This window comes from Aythya ferina (genome assembly GCF_964211825.1).
Source record: "Aythya ferina genome assembly, chromosome: 15".
Taxonomy (NCBI): domain Eukaryota; kingdom Metazoa; phylum Chordata; class Aves; order Anseriformes; family Anatidae; genus Aythya; species Aythya ferina.
Genome location: NC_140314.1, coordinates 11,790,525 through 11,806,702, shown reverse-complemented (window position 1 = coordinate 11,806,702; position 16,178 = coordinate 11,790,525). Strand labels below are relative to the sequence as shown.

At 52.9% G+C, this 16,178-nt stretch overlaps 2 protein-coding genes across 4 annotated transcripts in view; one reads left to right on the top strand and one right to left on the bottom strand.

Annotated features, from left to right (window-relative positions):
- NMRAL1 (NmrA like redox sensor 1) overlaps window positions 1-5,189 on the top strand; it is a 22,328-nt gene extending 17,139 nt beyond the window's left edge. For both annotated transcript variants that reach the window (XM_084537207.1, XM_084537206.1), the window contains 5 exons: window positions 1,381-1,568; window positions 1,655-1,893; window positions 2,585-2,834; window positions 3,079-3,269; window positions 3,671-5,189. In XM_084537207.1, coding sequence (XP_084393333.1) covers window positions 1,421-1,568; window positions 1,655-1,893; window positions 2,585-2,834; window positions 3,079-3,269; window positions 3,671-3,841 — 999 coding nt within the window. In that variant the 5' untranslated portion in view covers window positions 1,381-1,420 and the 3' untranslated portion in view covers window positions 3,842-5,189. The remainder of the gene's footprint in view (window positions 1-1,380; window positions 1,569-1,654; window positions 1,894-2,584; window positions 2,835-3,078; window positions 3,270-3,670) is intronic.
- On the bottom strand, window positions 4,627-16,178 carry DNAJA3 (DnaJ heat shock protein family (Hsp40) member A3). Of its 2 annotated transcripts, XM_084537204.1 has the most exons (12): window positions 15,599-16,178; window positions 15,371-15,498; window positions 15,134-15,217; window positions 14,208-14,420; window positions 13,004-13,156; window positions 11,862-12,009; window positions 10,991-11,055; window positions 9,985-10,113; window positions 9,430-9,545; window positions 8,552-8,649; window positions 6,329-6,444; window positions 4,627-5,736 (listed from the first exon to the last, which is right to left on the bottom strand). In XM_084537204.1, the coding sequence occupies exons 1-11, from the start codon at window positions 16,161-16,163 to the stop codon at window positions 6,341-6,343; spliced, it is 1,803 nt and encodes a 600-aa protein (XP_084393330.1). In that variant the 5' UTR covers window positions 16,164-16,178; the 3' UTR covers window positions 4,627-5,736; window positions 6,329-6,340. The 2 variants fall into 2 exon arrangements, with proteins under 2 accessions (XP_084393330.1, XP_084393331.1); XM_084537205.1 differs by lacking the exon at window positions 6,329-6,444.

Genomic DNA, 16,178 nt, shown 5'->3' with positions numbered 1-16,178 from the left:
ATGAGCCAGCAGTGTGCTCAGGTGGCCAAGAAGGCCAACGGCATCCTGGCTTGTATTAGGAACAGCGTGACCAGCAGGGCTAGGGAGGTGATCGTCCCCCTGTACTCAGCTCTGGTGAGGCCGCACCTCGAGTACTGTGTTCAGTTTTGGGCCCCTCGCTACAAGAAGGACATGGAGGTGCTTGAGCGGGTGCAGAGAAGGGCGACGAAGCTGGTGAGGGGCCTGGAGAACAAGTCCTACGAGGAGCGGCTGAGGGAGCTGGGCTTGTTCAGCCTGGAGAAGAGGAGGCTCAGGGGTGACCTTATCGCTCTTTTTAGGTACCTCAAGGGAGGCTGTAGCGAGGTGGGGGTTGGCCTGTTCTCCCACGTGCCTGGTGACAGGACAAGGGGGAATGGGCTTAAGTTGAGCCAGGGGAGTTTTAGGTTAGATGTTAGGAAGAACTTTACAGAAAGGGTTGTGAGGCATTGGAACAGGCTGCCCAGGGAAGTGGTGGAGTCACCATCCCTGGAAGTCTTCAAAAGACGCTTAGATGTAGAGCTTAGGGATATGGTTTAGTGGAGGGCTGTTAGCGTTAGCGTTAGGTTGGAGGTTGGACTCGATGACCTTGAGGTCTCTTCCAACCTAGAAAATTCTGTGATTCTGTGATTCTATGCCAGGCCTGCCTGCTGCCGCCTGCCCTGCGTGTGGGGTGGGGACAGCGTGTCCTGCGTGGGGAAGGGGTCGCTCCCTTTCTGACAGGTAGCACAAATGAAGCCCCACTGAGATCCCTGATGCCCATTGTACAGCCCTTAGGTCTTGGGGAAAAGGGACATTTATTTATTTTTTCAGCTAGTATCATGTGCCCATATGTTTGCTTATATATATTAATACGAACCCGTATATATATAAAAGTATATATTAATATAGTAAATATATACTAATTTATATATAAAACTATATAAACATATTTATATAATATGTTTAATATGGTTAATGTATTAATGCATTAAAATTAATTAATTATATATATTAATGCATTAATATATTTATGTATTAATATATTAATATGATGTGTCATTAATATATCAGCATGAATATTGATAATATATAATATATAGTATATAATATATAATATATAACATATATTATATATTATATATATAATATAAGATAATATTAATATCAATATTACACAAACGGATACATATTACACGAACGGATATATTTCGGGTCACACAATGCTGTGTTTCTGTGGTTTCCATACAAAGGGCTGCGATTGTTCTCGCAGCATGCTCGCTGCCGCAGCCTGCCCCCGGCCCCAGCTTCCAGGCTGGCTGCAGGGATGTGAGGCTCCTTTTCTGTAATTAAAGTGATCCGAGTCTGTCCGTCCTGTAATAATAGGAAGTAACTCTCCCATGAGAACACAGCCAAACAGATCTGAATGCAGCTGAGCAGAGCCAAAAGGAGCCGAGCGGAGCCGAGCAGAGCCGAAGGCAGCCGAGTGGAGCCGAGTGGAGCCGAGCGGAGCCGAGGTGCCTGCGGTGAGGCCATGGCGGGCTGGGGGCCGCTCGTCGTGTTCGGGGCCACCGGTGAGCAAGGGCCTGGGGCAGGCTGGGGGCTGGGGGCTTGGCCCGGTAGCCCTCGGCTCACGGCCCCGCTTCATCCCCGGCCGCAGGGGCTCAGGGCGGCTCGGTGGTCCGGGCCCTGCTGGCCGAGGGCACCGGGGAGGTCCGCGCCGTGACGCGGAGACCCGGCAGCAGGGCGGCCGCGCAGCTGAGGCGTTTGGGGGCCCGCGTGGTGGCGGCGGACCTGGACGATGGGCGGACGCTGGAGCCGGCCTTGGCGGGCGCCTACGGAGCCTTTGTGGTCACCGACTTCTGGGAGCACTGCAGCCAGGAGAGGGAAGTGGAGCAGGTAGCGCCTTGCTGTCCCAGGACCCTCACTTGATGGGGGTACAGCAGTGTGGCAGCAGGGTGTGGGTGCTCTCAGAGCCCTTCCTGCAGCCTCGCCAGCCCCACTGGCTCAGACGCATGGTCAGGCTTTGCAAATGGATGGGGTCCTGCTCCTTGCAAAGCCAGAACTCATTCCCTGCACCCATGTTGTCACACAGTTAGATGCCCTGAGACTCAGGGTGGTGGAGGGTGGGCTGACAGCCCCACAGAGCCTTCCCAGGAGGGAGCCAGGGCTGTGGCTGCCTGCGCTCTGCTGTACTTACAGCTTTGGGGCCAAACCATGTGGCAGCATCAGAAATCCCGGGGCTTTCCCCAGTGGGAGGAGTTCACCCTAGGGGAGGCTGGTGGCTTCAGAAGGTAAGATCTGCTAGGGCAGGTCCCTGGTAGGTGATTAGGGTTGTTGGGGTTTGTGCACTTGGCGGAGGAGCTGGAGGGTTTGTGACCCTTTAAAGTAGGATGTGTAAGCGGAGGACTGCTCCACCTGGCTGGGTCTGCTCAGCCCTGGCCAGAGCACGAGGTGTGTGGAGCATGTCCCCTGGATGCTGCCTGCCCTCCCAGGGGAACGAAGGGGAAGGGGTGTGTGGGGATGAAAGCTTGCGCGTGTCCCATGGGAGCCCTGCTTCTCCTCGTGGCCAGTGTCACTCTCCACGCAGGGGAAGCGGCTGGCTGATCTGTCGAAGCGCCTGGGTTTGCGCCACGTGGTGTACAGCGGCCTGGAGAACGTCCAGCAGCTGACGGGAGGCCGCCTCAAGGTGCCCCACTTCGATGGCAAAGGCGTGGTGGAGGAGTACTTCCAGGCCATCGGCGTTCCCACCACGATTATCCGAATGCCGTGCTACTTTGAGAATTTCCTTTCTTGCTTCAGACCGGAGAAGACCCCACAAGGAGACGCATTTGTCCTGGGTAAGACGGGGCCTCTCGCTCTGCAGCTCACTGCCCCAACTTCTTCTCTGCTCAGCACAAGCTCCCTGGGCTGGAGGAACCATCCCCTATGCGGGCTCCTCCACAGCTCAGAACATAGAGGTTCAGAAGATCCCGTTTTTTCCCTACATTGTGTTCAGGGGCAGGGTGCCAAAAACCGGGCATCGCGGGAGCTGGGCTCTCACACAGGGCTGCGCTCTGACTGGGATCGCTCTCTCCCCTACAGCGCTGCCCATGGGGGACACCCCCATGGATGGGATGGCAGTGGAGGACCTGGGCCCCGTTGTGTTCAGCCTGCTGCAGTCCCCAGAGGAGTACATAGGCCGAGTGATCGGGCTCAGCACCGGCAAGCTCACCGTGGCAGAGTACGCCGCTGCCTTCTCCCAGCAGACGGGCAAGACCGTGGAAGCCTCCAAGGTAGGAAGCCGCCCTCGGTGTGTTTGATGCTGCTGAGGGGGGTGGGAAGCTGGTGTTCCCTGCCAGATGGGACCGCAGGGTGCTCAGTGACACTGCCCTGCCATGTGGCTGAGGATTTGGGAGGCAGCTGCCTCAGGACGGATGCAGAGCAAGCTCCTCAGCATCTGCTGTGTGATGTCCCCCTACACACACTCTCCTTACGCTAGAGGAAGGATGGGCTGGGGGACCTTGTGGACCCTACCCAATAGACTCGCTGAGCAGCAGATCTTTCCTCACCCGTGGAAATTAATGCAGCAGACTGCTGTAACGCAGCCCTCTTTGGCTTCCCTGCATGGTGTAAGAGAAATGCCCTACAGCCTCTGCCCTGCGCAGACAGTGCTTTTCCTTGATTCTCTCTGCAGATCTCACCAGAGGAGTACGAGAAACTCGGCTTCCCAGGGGCGAAGGAGCTGGCCGCGATGTTCCGTTTCTATGCCCTGAGGCCAGAGCGCGACGTGGAGCTGACGATGAAACTCAACCCCAAGGCCCGCACCTTCCATCAGTGGCTGGCAGACAACAAAGCTGCTTTCTGACCATTCCTCCTCTCATCTTCCAGCCGAGCTTTTGCAGCAGGTAGCGGGACCTGGCCGAGGCCGTGAGCCAGGCAGCTTTCTGCTCGTGCCTGGGGGCTGCTGCCATCCAGGGGCACATGCAGGAGCGGCATGTCAGCGGGGCTGTGACTGTAACTGCCTCGCACACTGAATTTAGGGAGGTGTTTAGTGATTCTGGGTGTTTTCACATCTGTGGGATTGGTTTCTTGGGATCACACACTTCCCTAGGCAGCTCTGAGCATACCGCACGTCGTGCACTCACCTCCCAGTAGCGCTGTGCCCCCACCAGGTACCCACAGCAGTGCCGGGGCAGGCTGGAGCTTCTCTTTGGACCACATTCAGGCATCACAGGTAGGCCAGGCCACATCTCTGCAGAGACAGGGCCTGCTGCTGGCAGCCCCAAGGGGTGAGAGCTCGATTCCTCAACCCAGACAGCTCCCAGCAGCTGCAGCCCGGCCTTTGGGCTCCCAGGGCTGATTTCAAACACTGCCCTCAGTAGCTGAGTATAACTTTCACAATTATCCAGCCTTAGGATTTAAAACTTGTTTAAAAAGCTTTTTCCGTCCCCCAAAGGTACTGTTTGGGTGAGCTCTGGGCCATGGCTGTCTTCCTGCTTGAAGCCAGGTGTGGACATGACCCCATCACCTAGCCCTGCGCCCCCATCCCAGAGCCACCCCTCATCCCTTGCCCATCACCGGGGCAGGGAAGGGAGCGAAGACAAACCCCCAGAGGCGGGATGGGGGAAGAGCAAACAACGCAGCGAGGCACAGTGTTAAATATCTTTATCAATCTTATTTACATGGATACAGAATCACTTTACAGGCAATTTAATCAGGAGGCAACGCGTGCTTTATTTCAGCAAATTAAGAAGGGCAGGACTACGACATGTTCTTGTTTAGCTGGTCGATTAGTGTGTGGGCTGATGGTACCTGCACGGCATAGCTAACAACAGCGGGCAACTGTAACCATGAAAATACTCACTGCAAGAGCTCAGCTCCTCCTGGAAGGAGCGATCCACTTCACTTGCATTCTCACACATGTAGAACAATGACTCTGACCGATCGTTTATGCTATGGGTGTTGCACTAACAATAAAATAGTTTGTCCAAACTGGCAAAGGGCTTGGTGACAAGCTTGTCCCAGCTCAGAAGCAACAGCATCTCCGTAGTAACTTCAGTTGGTTGAGGAGGGGGAGGAAACCTGAGGCAAAGCGCAGATCCCACCTCTGCGCTTCGTGCAGGAAATCAGCAGGACTAAGAACCCCAAGGCTGCGGAGGAGGCCGGGGCAGCTGGGCTCTGACAAGTCCCAGCAGAAGGGAGACATCCTGCTGCGAGCGCGATGCAGGGCGGCTAGAAGGGCACGGGAGACTGTTGTGAAGACAGGCTTAAAAGCCACGGGCACACCGAGTCTCCTAGGAGAAGATAAGCAGTGCCAAGTTCACCACGCACATCTAGCATTCAGAGGGGCACCTGAGTGAACAGCAGCCATCTCGGGCTCCATACAGCAGACTGCTTCGCTCTGTGCTGGAAGGACAATTCTTTATTTTCACATTTCCACTGGTTTAGATTCTAAATAATACTTTTTTTTTTAAACCAAATAAGCTTCTAGCAGCAGTATGGACAGTGGAACAACCTCAGGAGACACCCACATTACCACAAAGCTGGCATCTTCCATTGTTACCATTTCCTAGGACGCTGGGTTGCTTTCGTATCGTGATGAGGGTTGGTGCCGTGGTGCTTTGTGGCCTCCAGCTGGGATTCTCACTGTGCTGCTGACCGACATCCTTCGCTCTCCAGAGCCCGCTGCCAGAAGGATCCATCCCCGACTGCTAAGGTGATCTGCTGCTGCTGGCTCTTAGTTTCCAGTAGAACGTTTCCCTGCAATTGAAGTAAGCAAAATGTTTAATTTCTCCCGAATGCACCAGATTGAGGTGCACAACCCCTCCAGCCTGCTTTGGAGCACGAGCACATCCCCGCCTGACCTGCAGTCACCCTTTGTCACCCACAGGGAGCAGAAGAGTTTGAAGCTGAGCCCCTGGAATCCAAGGGGGTATTTCCAAGTGGGCTGCTGTCAGCCCACGACCAGCACCAGAGGCTCTGCGGGCCCCTCCTGCACCTCCCAGCAGCAGCAGAACTGCCCAGCCCCAGCTTTGCCAGCTCACAGGAACACCCTCAGTGCTTAGAGAAGGGACAGTCCCTGAGGGAACAAGTACTCCCAGGAGCTGCAGGGGAGGCCACCAACCTCCCTGAAGCTGTCTCCAGCGTTTCTGGTGCAGCAACAATGCAGTTGGGGCCCTGGCTTTTTGCTCCAGGTCGCAGGGGACAGCTAGGGCTGGTCACATCGGTGGCTGGAAGGCCTGAGGCTAAGTGAGAAGCAACGCGCTGCTTTCGCTTCTTCCACCTCCCAAGAAGGGCAAGTTCCGCTCGGTGTGGGGGAAAAATCAACAACAAAACACAAGAGGCTTCCTACCTCGGATGGGTATCAGGAGCTAAACATTTTCTTAAGTTTGGAAAGGAATCCCTCCTTGTTCTCCTCAGCCTCAGGCCTATCCTCGCCTGCGCCAGCTCTAGCCGTGGCCCTGCCACCTGGACACAAACAGCAAAGGGCTGCAGTCAGATACGTTCCTCAGGCTGCCCCAGCTACGTCTCCCACCAGCAGCCAGCACCCCTGACAAAGGGAGAGAGTTATTTCAGACTGGGAAGGGTCGGGTCAGCTGGTTCTGCCAGCACCCTCAATTATTTCTGCCCGTGAGGGGCTGCAGCAGGCAGCGAGCTGCGGTACCGGGGCCACTCTGAAAGCACCGGAGAGCCTGGACCCAGAAGGGGAAGAGAAGGACGTCAGCCCAGGTAGCTTTGGTTCCTTCTCTTCTCCTCAGCCCTCCAGCTGCCCAGGGGATTCCTGTGCTCTGCACAACCAGGGCCTGACAGAACACAAGCACCCAGAACCAAGAGTCTGCCACTGAAAGCAGGTTCTAGACTTCACCCTACAGAAGAAAAAGCTACGCTAGTGGTCCCTGGAAAAATCTGCCCATGTTTCATCCATCGTCTGTGTCACGTTCAGGGCAAAGGAGTGCGAAACCACAGCAGGAACCCATTGTAAGTGATTCTCACAAACAGTATCAAGGAGAAACTGAACTCAGGCTAGAATGAAAAAAGCTACAGATACCTCAGAACAAGTGCCCAGATAGGAATCTTACTGGCAGCAGCTGGCAAAGTCTTCCTATATAAAAAAGTCCTGAGAAGTTTTTTTGTCCTTCTGAGAAGTGGCTACAGCAAAAACAAAGGAAACCTCTTTGCTACTCTGTTTTTTTCTGCAGCCTAACCATCCATAACAAAACCCAAAATCCTCCCCAGCCTGTTTTGGGACACAGAGGGCACAAAGTCCAGTCCTCCCCATCCTCCCACAGCCAACACCCGAGCTCAGACTGATGCAATGGCTTGAAACACTGAGGCCTGTAACAGAACGTGCCTGCATCCACTCAGGGTACTTTCTGCCTCCCAGAGCAAGGACAGGCTTTCAGCAGCAGCCTGTCTCAATACTGCAAGCTACTGGCCTTGGTTTTAATCCACCTTGTTGTTTAATTGCATTTAAGAGATCTCTCCCCTTCCCTCCAAGATGCATCTTTAATGTTACCTGCAGTGGAATAGACAATCCCATTCACTTCTGTATCAAAGCACTACAAAACATAACATTGGTAAGGATATGGCAGAGTCCACCTTCCAGTATCCTGAACTTCCAATATCACAGGCTTTGGCACGTGAGGTAGAGAAGACCTGAATTCCCATAATCACAGCTCTGAAAAGCTTACCTTTGCCTAGCTGTACGCAGTCAACAATGCCCTTTTTGGTTTCAACCAAAAATAAACCCCAATCTAACAGGCATTAAGAAGCTCATTGTTCCAGCAAGGGGAAAGAAAACACTGTTTTGCTAGCAGAAAAGACAAAATGTTTGTCTTGCCTTACTGTTCTGCATATATTTTGCCTGCAGCTGCTATTGCTGCCAGATACCTCACCACTGACACTTAAAAAACAATTGCTGGATCCAAGGTTTTAATCTGGGACTGAAAAAACAGCTTTGCAAAGCTCCCAGCTGACTTCATGCCTTCCCTCATGCTGGATGCTCTCTGCTGACTGGAGCCAACACCCAGCACCAACAAACCTTCCTAGCCAAGGTTTCCCCACGCGCACCAAGTATGGCTCAGAGTAACCTTGACAGCAGTACTCCCCTTCAGCTTTCAAGGAGAAACATCCCCACTGCAGCCAGAAGCAAGCGCTGAGGACGGATTAGCTCACGCAGAGAGCTGGCCTGAAGCACATTCGCTTTTTCCACCTCTGCTACCATGACAAGTTACTTCTGGCCCAGGGGGAGAAGCCGGCAGCAGAAGGCATTCCTCACCACAGCGAGACTCACCAGAACTTGTCAGGACCTGGAGCATCGCAGTACCTGCTCTTTGTTCACACCGATTTTGCCCAGTGACTATCAGAGCAATGCTCCCTGGGAAGAGGCTTTGTGCCACAGCCCATTAACATCTCACTGAAACTGATTTCAAAGTAACACGCGTGGCAGGTTGTGCTGACACGCCGTCCAACAGTCACCTCGGCTCACCTTCTGCTGTCCCTCAAAGCCCCTGGGATGTGTTGTGCCCTCCCACACCACCTCCCCAGAGAAGGAGCACTAACCCCCCCAGCCCACCTGATGCTGTATTTGTGACTCCGTTCACTGTGCCGTCCACATCTCTCTCGTCCTCAGCATAGCTCATCATTAAGGCTCTCTGGCGATCCGTCAGCCTCCTGCAGGTCAAAGACAGAGCTGGTGGTTACGGCTGCATCAGAGACATCACCAGGCTGCCTTCACCTCCTCGGGCAGCACACGCAAGAGGCAGCTACTGGAAGCACAAGATTAATCTGGCATTCACCACGAATCCCTGTGACCAATCTATAAAGAGCAAGCCCCAGTGGAAGAGGAGAGAGATGACCCACTGCAGTTCACCAAACTGTAGGGAAACAGCAAAACCTTTTCAAGTGCTGCGAGAAACATCTGGAGCTGCAGCAGCACAAACATCTGTGGGGGGAGGCCTCAGGAAATGAACTCCCTTGCTGCGTGCAGCAATGCAAACTCAAAAGTTTGCTTCACCACAGAAGCAGAGGGTGGTGAAAAACAAGTGCCAAGGAGCTCAGTTACTTGAAGCTGCAGGTATAAGAGCACAGACGGACGTGTTGTGAGCCAGAACACTCAATTTACATAACTGGGTTCCTGACAAAAAGTGGCAGAAATCCATGTGCGTGACTATTTATATATTTCTAGGGTTTAGGATTTTTACAGCTGCGTTGCCAAATTGTATTCTCAAAACCAGTAAGCAAACAAACAAAAAACACAACAGAAGTCCAAAAGTCTGCCTATCTACCTCACACTGGGGAAAAAAAAAAGGCAGAGGAATGACTCTAATTGTCCAAGGAAAATTCAAAACAGATCTTGACAAAGCAGTAAGAATTTTTCACAAAATCTTTCTGAACAATTTTCTTTTTTTTTTGCAAAAAGCTCAACATTTCCCAGAAACTTGCGTTACTTACTGAGGAACTTTTATCTTTATGTGAATGTAGTGGTCTCCGTAGCCATAACTATTAACCTTGGGAATGCCTTTCCCACTCATTCGAATTCTCTGGTCTGGCTGAATACCAGGGGGTATCTGTGAACACACACGGGGCACGTTTGTTATTCCACTGTATGCATTTACATAGTAATTGTGTTGCGTGTTTGTAATCAATTATTTCTCCAGCAGGCTTCAAAATAAGATGGGAGAGATCTGGTAGATTCATCCATCTGAACACGTTCAGAGGCTGAGTCAACAAGGATGGGAAAGCTTGTAAAAAACCTAGCAGGGTTCAGATGACTTCGGAAGGGATTTGTGCAGCAATCCACCCAGCCGCTGCTGTCCCTGTCCCCACACAGCAAGCTGGAAAGGAGGTGGGCCCAAGCAGGTCGCAAGCTACCTGACACTCAGTGCTGAAGAAGTCTGGCACTTGATACTGGGGGACCTGGGAGATCTGCAGCATCTCCGCAGCAAAGTGGGGCTCTGATGTCCCACAGTGATCTATGCCCGAGCTCTTCCACGTAACGGTACCTACCGTGATATTGATTGTCTCGTACAAGCCTTGACATCTGGCTGTACCTCCCAGAACAGCCTGTGCTACTGAAATAAGGAGGTCTGAATGGATATCTGCGCCATTTCTTCTGAACACGGAACTTTTTTGAACCTGAAAGGCAGGCAGTTGCAAAAAGTAGTGAGCAGAACAATACAAAGTTATCACGGTAAACTGCTTGGAAAGGTCTCAGCAGAGAACACCAGAAAGCTACAGCCAGACCCTTCACCGCCTACAAACCATGTGGCTAACAAGTCTAGGTTAATGTTCAGTCTTCTAGAAAATCACAGCTCTTGACATAACCTTAACTAGCCAGAGGCTCAGGGGGATGTTTGCTGCTTATCTCAGCAGCTCCCTCCTCTAATCCCGTTTGTTAATTCAGTGTCAGAACGATTCTGCAGAGACAAAGACAACATCGTCTTGTCCAGTACCCCAAAAAAAGGAAAGCAGGAACCTTTGCAGTGGCCTCACAAGCTGGAAGAGAATTAAATCCTCCTGCACCACCAAGGTACTGAAAAAAAAGAGTTTTCTCCCGCATATAACAGAATACCTACACAAGAAGAGGGCCCCAGCTACAAAGAATGTGCAAAGCAGCACTTAATGCAAATCTGCAACAGGACACTTGACCAGCCAGCCTCACGTGCATTCCTCCAGCCCTCCTCAGCACTCCCACCACTGCAGACAGACGCCTCCTTCAAGCCTCCAAGTGAAATTCTTAAGGCACCAAGAACCTGCTCTGTGTTTTGATACACACTCCCATAAAGGCCTCACCCCAGAACCAGCAGCACAATTCTTCACGAGCAGACTCAACTTGTTACAATGCAGAACTTCTGCTATCTCAGAAAGTTCACACGGATCACGTTACCTCAGCTGTTTGGAAGGATCACTTGCTCTTCCTCCTCCCGTTCCCCATTTTGTCGGGCTTTCCAGGCCGTTGTGAAGGGAACAAGCAACCAACTTAAGAATGGAAAAGAGCTGTAAGGATACGTACCCTGAACGTGATGAAAATTTCCTTCTTCCCCACAGGCATCCGAACTGTCTGCCCGTCCTCAACACCTGCAGACAGGAGAGAGAAAAAAAGAGGGAATATTATCGTGTTCATCTTGTTTTATAATCTGCATGCTACCGGAATGCCACAGCTTCCCTGTGAGGTCCCTGCCACTGCAGCAGCGCCCGCACACCACGAGCGGAGGCACAACAGCTACCAGAGGCACAGCGAGCCCCTCGCCACGAGCCCAGCACCACGGCCAAAGGCCAGAGGTCCAGCACACAGCGGTACCCCAGAGGTGATCCCTACAGAGTTCTCCTCAGAAACGCATCAGCCTAAGGAACACTGGGCAGCCTTGGGCAGCCTCTACAAGCTACAGGAAGATTACATGCTGGTCACCCAAGGCGGTCTCAAAGCAGCAAGTCTTCAGTCCCACTGCTTGGTTTGTCCTCTCTGGTGAGGGAAGCAATCAGCAAACTTTTCTGAGCTAAGCTCAGGTTTTAAAGATTCTCACCCTCTCCACCAGCTTCACCAAGGACAGATGAAAAATTCAAGTTAAAATCTTTTGGAAGCGTCACTCTTCAAAAACTGCCGAGAAGGATCCATGCAAGAAACAAAACTTCAGCTCAAAAAGGGCAAAGCAAATATTTTTACCTGCCAGGTACAAACACACGGCCAGAAAGCTTCTCTCATTGCTAATGCCTTCAATTACCAAGCTATTGATCTGCTTTGTTCTGAAGATTAAATTATCTGCAGCAAAGCTTCTTTACATTGCCCTGATGTTTGTACCTGGCAAGTGCCTTGCTGTTAGCCCAGCAGAAATAACTAACGACAGCCCCTTTAACAGACAGCAGTGCACAAACACAGCACTGACCTGCTGGCACGGGAACCATCACTGTCTTCCTCTGTTTGGTTTGCCCCGTTCCTCGACACACCACACACGGGGTTGTGATGATGGAACCACGACCGCCGCACCGTCGGCACGTAGATCGCATTACAAAGGGGCCCGTATTTATTGTTTCCTGGTGAAGAAAACACAGATCATCCAAATATTTAGTACTGAGGTCGTATTTTTCACCTCCACGGCACCGCTGGCAGTGACTGGCCCAGCAGACGTGAGTCCTTCTAATCACACATACAGCCTGACAGGGCAGGGGAGGGCAGTGGGATCTTTTAACAAGGGCTGGAGCAGAAAACAGGCTCAGAAATCCAAAGAGAATGCTGCCTGTGAGAAGCTGGATCAGGTTCAGCTTCCATCACCACATGCTGATTTCCACTGAAAATCATCACGACTACGAGCAAGCGCCTGCTGGCCTGGGGAAGGGAGACGCAACACTTTTCATCTCCAGGATGTAACGCAGAAGAACAAGACTCCTCGCAGTGCTATTTCACATGGCATTACAAACTCTATCTTGAGGAGCCCAAGGACAAGCCACTTGCAGGAATTACTGCTGTATCCAGGAAAAGGTTATGGAGAATAAACTATGGACCAACCCGTCACACAGAGAGACAGTGGGAAAGGCTTGCCTTGTCCTCTGGCCAGCTGTGCCCGTTCTGCACAGCAAGCTATTCTGGCCACAGACTGATTGCCAGTTTCCATTTTGAGGCATGGAAAATCAAAAGCCCAAGGCTTGATTATTTCTATACTAACTTCTTTCCTTCCTGTCAGCAGCACACATCTTCTCATTTCATGACTGTCCTTCAGCTATCCTTGCTCCACCCTCCAGCCCTCCACTCAAAGTATGCCCACGTAATGTCCGAATTGTTACATCAGGTAAATATTGTTTACTGGGCACGATACCAAACTGACCTCGTCCTGAAGGCACTGCTTTAGCTGGACAGAACACGCCTTTAACTTAGAAAAAACATTCCTAGCGCAGATTAACATCAAGTCCACATTAACCTGATTTCACCCAAGATAAGCCGATGAGTGCAGTGGGAATTTTTCGGCGTGAAGGGGACTGACTCGGCCCGGTAAGGGAGAGAGGCAAGTTCTGCTGCGCTTTGAGCACTCACCATGCCAGTGCCGTTGCAGTAGTGGCAGTGCTGCGCTTTGGTACCAGGCTCGTTCCCTTTCCCTCCACAGCGCTCGCAGGAGTCGTTGATGTTCACCACAATCTCCTTGTTAACACCTTTTGCAGCTTGGGTGAAGGTCAGTTCCATGATGTACTGCACGGGAAACAGACGTCAGTCCACAACCCATGTGTGGCGGGGTCTTAAGCAAACTGGAATTTTGCCAAATACCAAATTGTGCTTAAATGTGTCCGGGTAACAGAGGGGGAAAGAAACAGATGGATGCACAACTCGTTCGGAAATGTTCTGCCTCAATCTGGGAAGCAACAGCCTGTCTCATATAAATAAAAAGGATGGCAAACATTTCAGGAATGATGATTATACCATCGTGTAACAGAAAGGAGATTTTAAAAGAGAAAAGAGACAAGTATAAATACAAGTCATGAATTTTTCTGCTCTCAGGAAAGACCTTTAGTATTTCCAAAGGTTTTACTGAACAGAAATACATCAACAGGTAAGGGCGGAGGCTTTTGCTCCCAAAGAAAGCATCTGCTCTTCCTGAATAAACTCTTTTCTTTCTTAGCAAGGGGATTCAGCAGAAAAGGGGACTCCACAAAACAACAAGTTCTGTTTGTAACAGGAAGGCCACTGCCAGCTGGAAGCACTGAACACCACGCATCTGAGGGCATCGTGTGAATCCAGGCTGTCAAGACTTAAAGAGCGTTCAGCTGCAGCGCAAAGAAGAAGAAATGTTTTTTGCTTTATTATGGGCTCCACTGCAAAGTGAAGCCAATTAACTTGCAAAATTAAGCCAATTAAGCAGTCAAATTCAATGCTGGAAGGCTTGTTTTATAGTTATAAAGGTATTTTGTGGTTTTCATCATTACAGCACAAAGCAGACACATGCAAAGCAACTTAGAGCAGAAAAGTTGCCTATACAGAGATGGAAATTGCTTGGCAGCACTAACCGGGTCAGTAAACACCAGAAGTAGCTGAAGTCCACAAAAAAATGCTCGGTCTGGAGGCGTGGCAAGTACATCCATGTGGCTTACCAAGAACACCCCCTCACACACAGCAGGACGCTCATGTGGTGATATTCCCAGAGTGAACGCTTTGCTTAAACTCACTCCAGGAGCGACCTGGCAGCCCGCTGCCCCGCTCCAGCTCTGCAGCTTCACACCCCCAGGAAACGCGCGCATCTCCTTACCTCCTGCGGCTGGTCAAAGACGTTCTGGAAATCGCCGAAAGGGGACCCCGAGAACTCGCCGAAGATTTTCCTGAAAAGCTCCTCCGGATCAATGGATGGGCCGCTGCTCCAGTACTGGCGCCCAGCACCAGCACCGGCGCCTGTTGCGCCAGGATCAAAGCTGGCTGTGCCGTAAGCATCGTACTGCTTCCGCTTCACCTCGTCACTTAACACCTTGGGGACAAAGAACGATGCCATCAGGACAGCGACCAGGTCCCGAGCAGCCTGGCTGTCCTGGGCAGCCCCCCTAAAGGAACTCAGGGCTGTCTGTTACCAGATGGTGCTCACTCAGACCTTTGTGTCCTCAGAAGAGTGCCCCAGCCTTCATGATCATATAGATCACCGAAAAGCTTGGCATCAGCAACATGACAAGGTCTTAGTGGTTTGTAACAAGCACAAATAACTTGTGTTGTGTATTTCACTGCTCGTATGTTGAATGAAAGCTGGTAGTAACAGTGCTGGAGGAAACCTGAAACCCGCCAGAGGGCAAACCAGCACAAAGCAAGGTGGAGAGCAGAAATGGAGCACGGTGGAACGTACCTTTGTCTCAGAAAGCTGGTAACTGCTGACAGGTTTGTTTGTTTGTTTGACCTAGGCACTAACTCCACCGCAGAAACCACCCTTCCCAACTCTGCCAGTCCCTCATTGCTAAAAGCCAAAATGCAAAGAGCCCAAAACATGATCAGGCAAATCAGAAATCTGGGCTAAATAACTCGCTGCAGACACCTCTAGGGCAGATGCCCTCACACCTGAAGCACAAGATATCAAAAATCAGCTGTCCTCTTACAGCAAACACGCACGTGAAGACGTGGTATCCCCACTCCACCTCCACCAGGAGCTGTTCCCATTCTCTTCCCTCTCACAGCAATAAAACCCCCCAACATTACCTCGTAGGCTTCTGCCAGCTGCGCAAACTTCTCCTTAGCCTTGGGGTCATCCTTATTTGTGTCGGGATGGTATTTCTTCGCCAGCTAAACGAGAAAAAACCCAAACATTAGCGACAGACAGCACCAATTTGCTGCAGCCGAGACCTCGCAGGCAGCAGGCAAAGCTCGGTGCCAGCGCCCTGGGGGCAGAAAGCAGCCCCTGGGCGGGCTGGGGGCTGTGTATGGCGGGGGCCGTGCCTGGTAGTAGGCCTTCTTGATCTCCTTCTGGCTGGCCGAGCGCGGCACCCCCAGCACCTGGTAGTAATCCTCCTTGGCGAGGGCCGCCGAGCTGCTGTGGAAGGAGGAGGCCGGGACACGGCTCGGGCCTGAGGGAGGAGAAGGAGGAGAAGGAGAGGGGCGGTGAGGAGGCGGTGAGGCGGCCCCAGGCCCCCCTCAGCCCCCCTCAGGCCCCGCTCCCCGCCTCACCCGCGGCCCACAGCCCGGCGCCCAGCAGCGAAGGGCGGCGTGCGGCGGGTCCCTGCGCGGGGCCGAGCCCTCGGAGCAGCCACAGGAGCGGCAGCCTCAGCGCCCCCCGCTCCCTGCCCCGGCCCGGCCCCGGTCCCCGGGCGCAGCCCCGCGCGGCACCGGCGGCGGCCCCCAGCCAGCGCGCGGCGCTCCCCGCCGCCATCTTGGCCCGCGCGCGGCGCTGCGCATGCGTGGCGGCGGCGGCGGTGTGGTGCTGCGCGTGCGCAGTGGAGGGAGGGCGGTGAGAGGCGAAGGGGGTCGCTGCGCGGCTCCGGACCCCACAGGAGGGCACCGCGGGGTTGGAGCCGCTCTGCTGCCGCCCGGGAGGGGTGCGGGCAGCGGGTTGAGGCGCTGGCTCCTCTCCCGGAGGTGGCCGCGGTCCTGCAGTGAGGGCAGGAGGTGTTCCCAGCACCCATCTCCCTCCTCCATCACCAGGGCTGCCGCCGAGTCCCGTCAGCGGGGAGCGCAGCGCGCACAGCCGGCTGCGAATAACCCCGGCGGGACAAGAGGGGGCGGCAGCACCCATCCTCAGCCTCGCTGC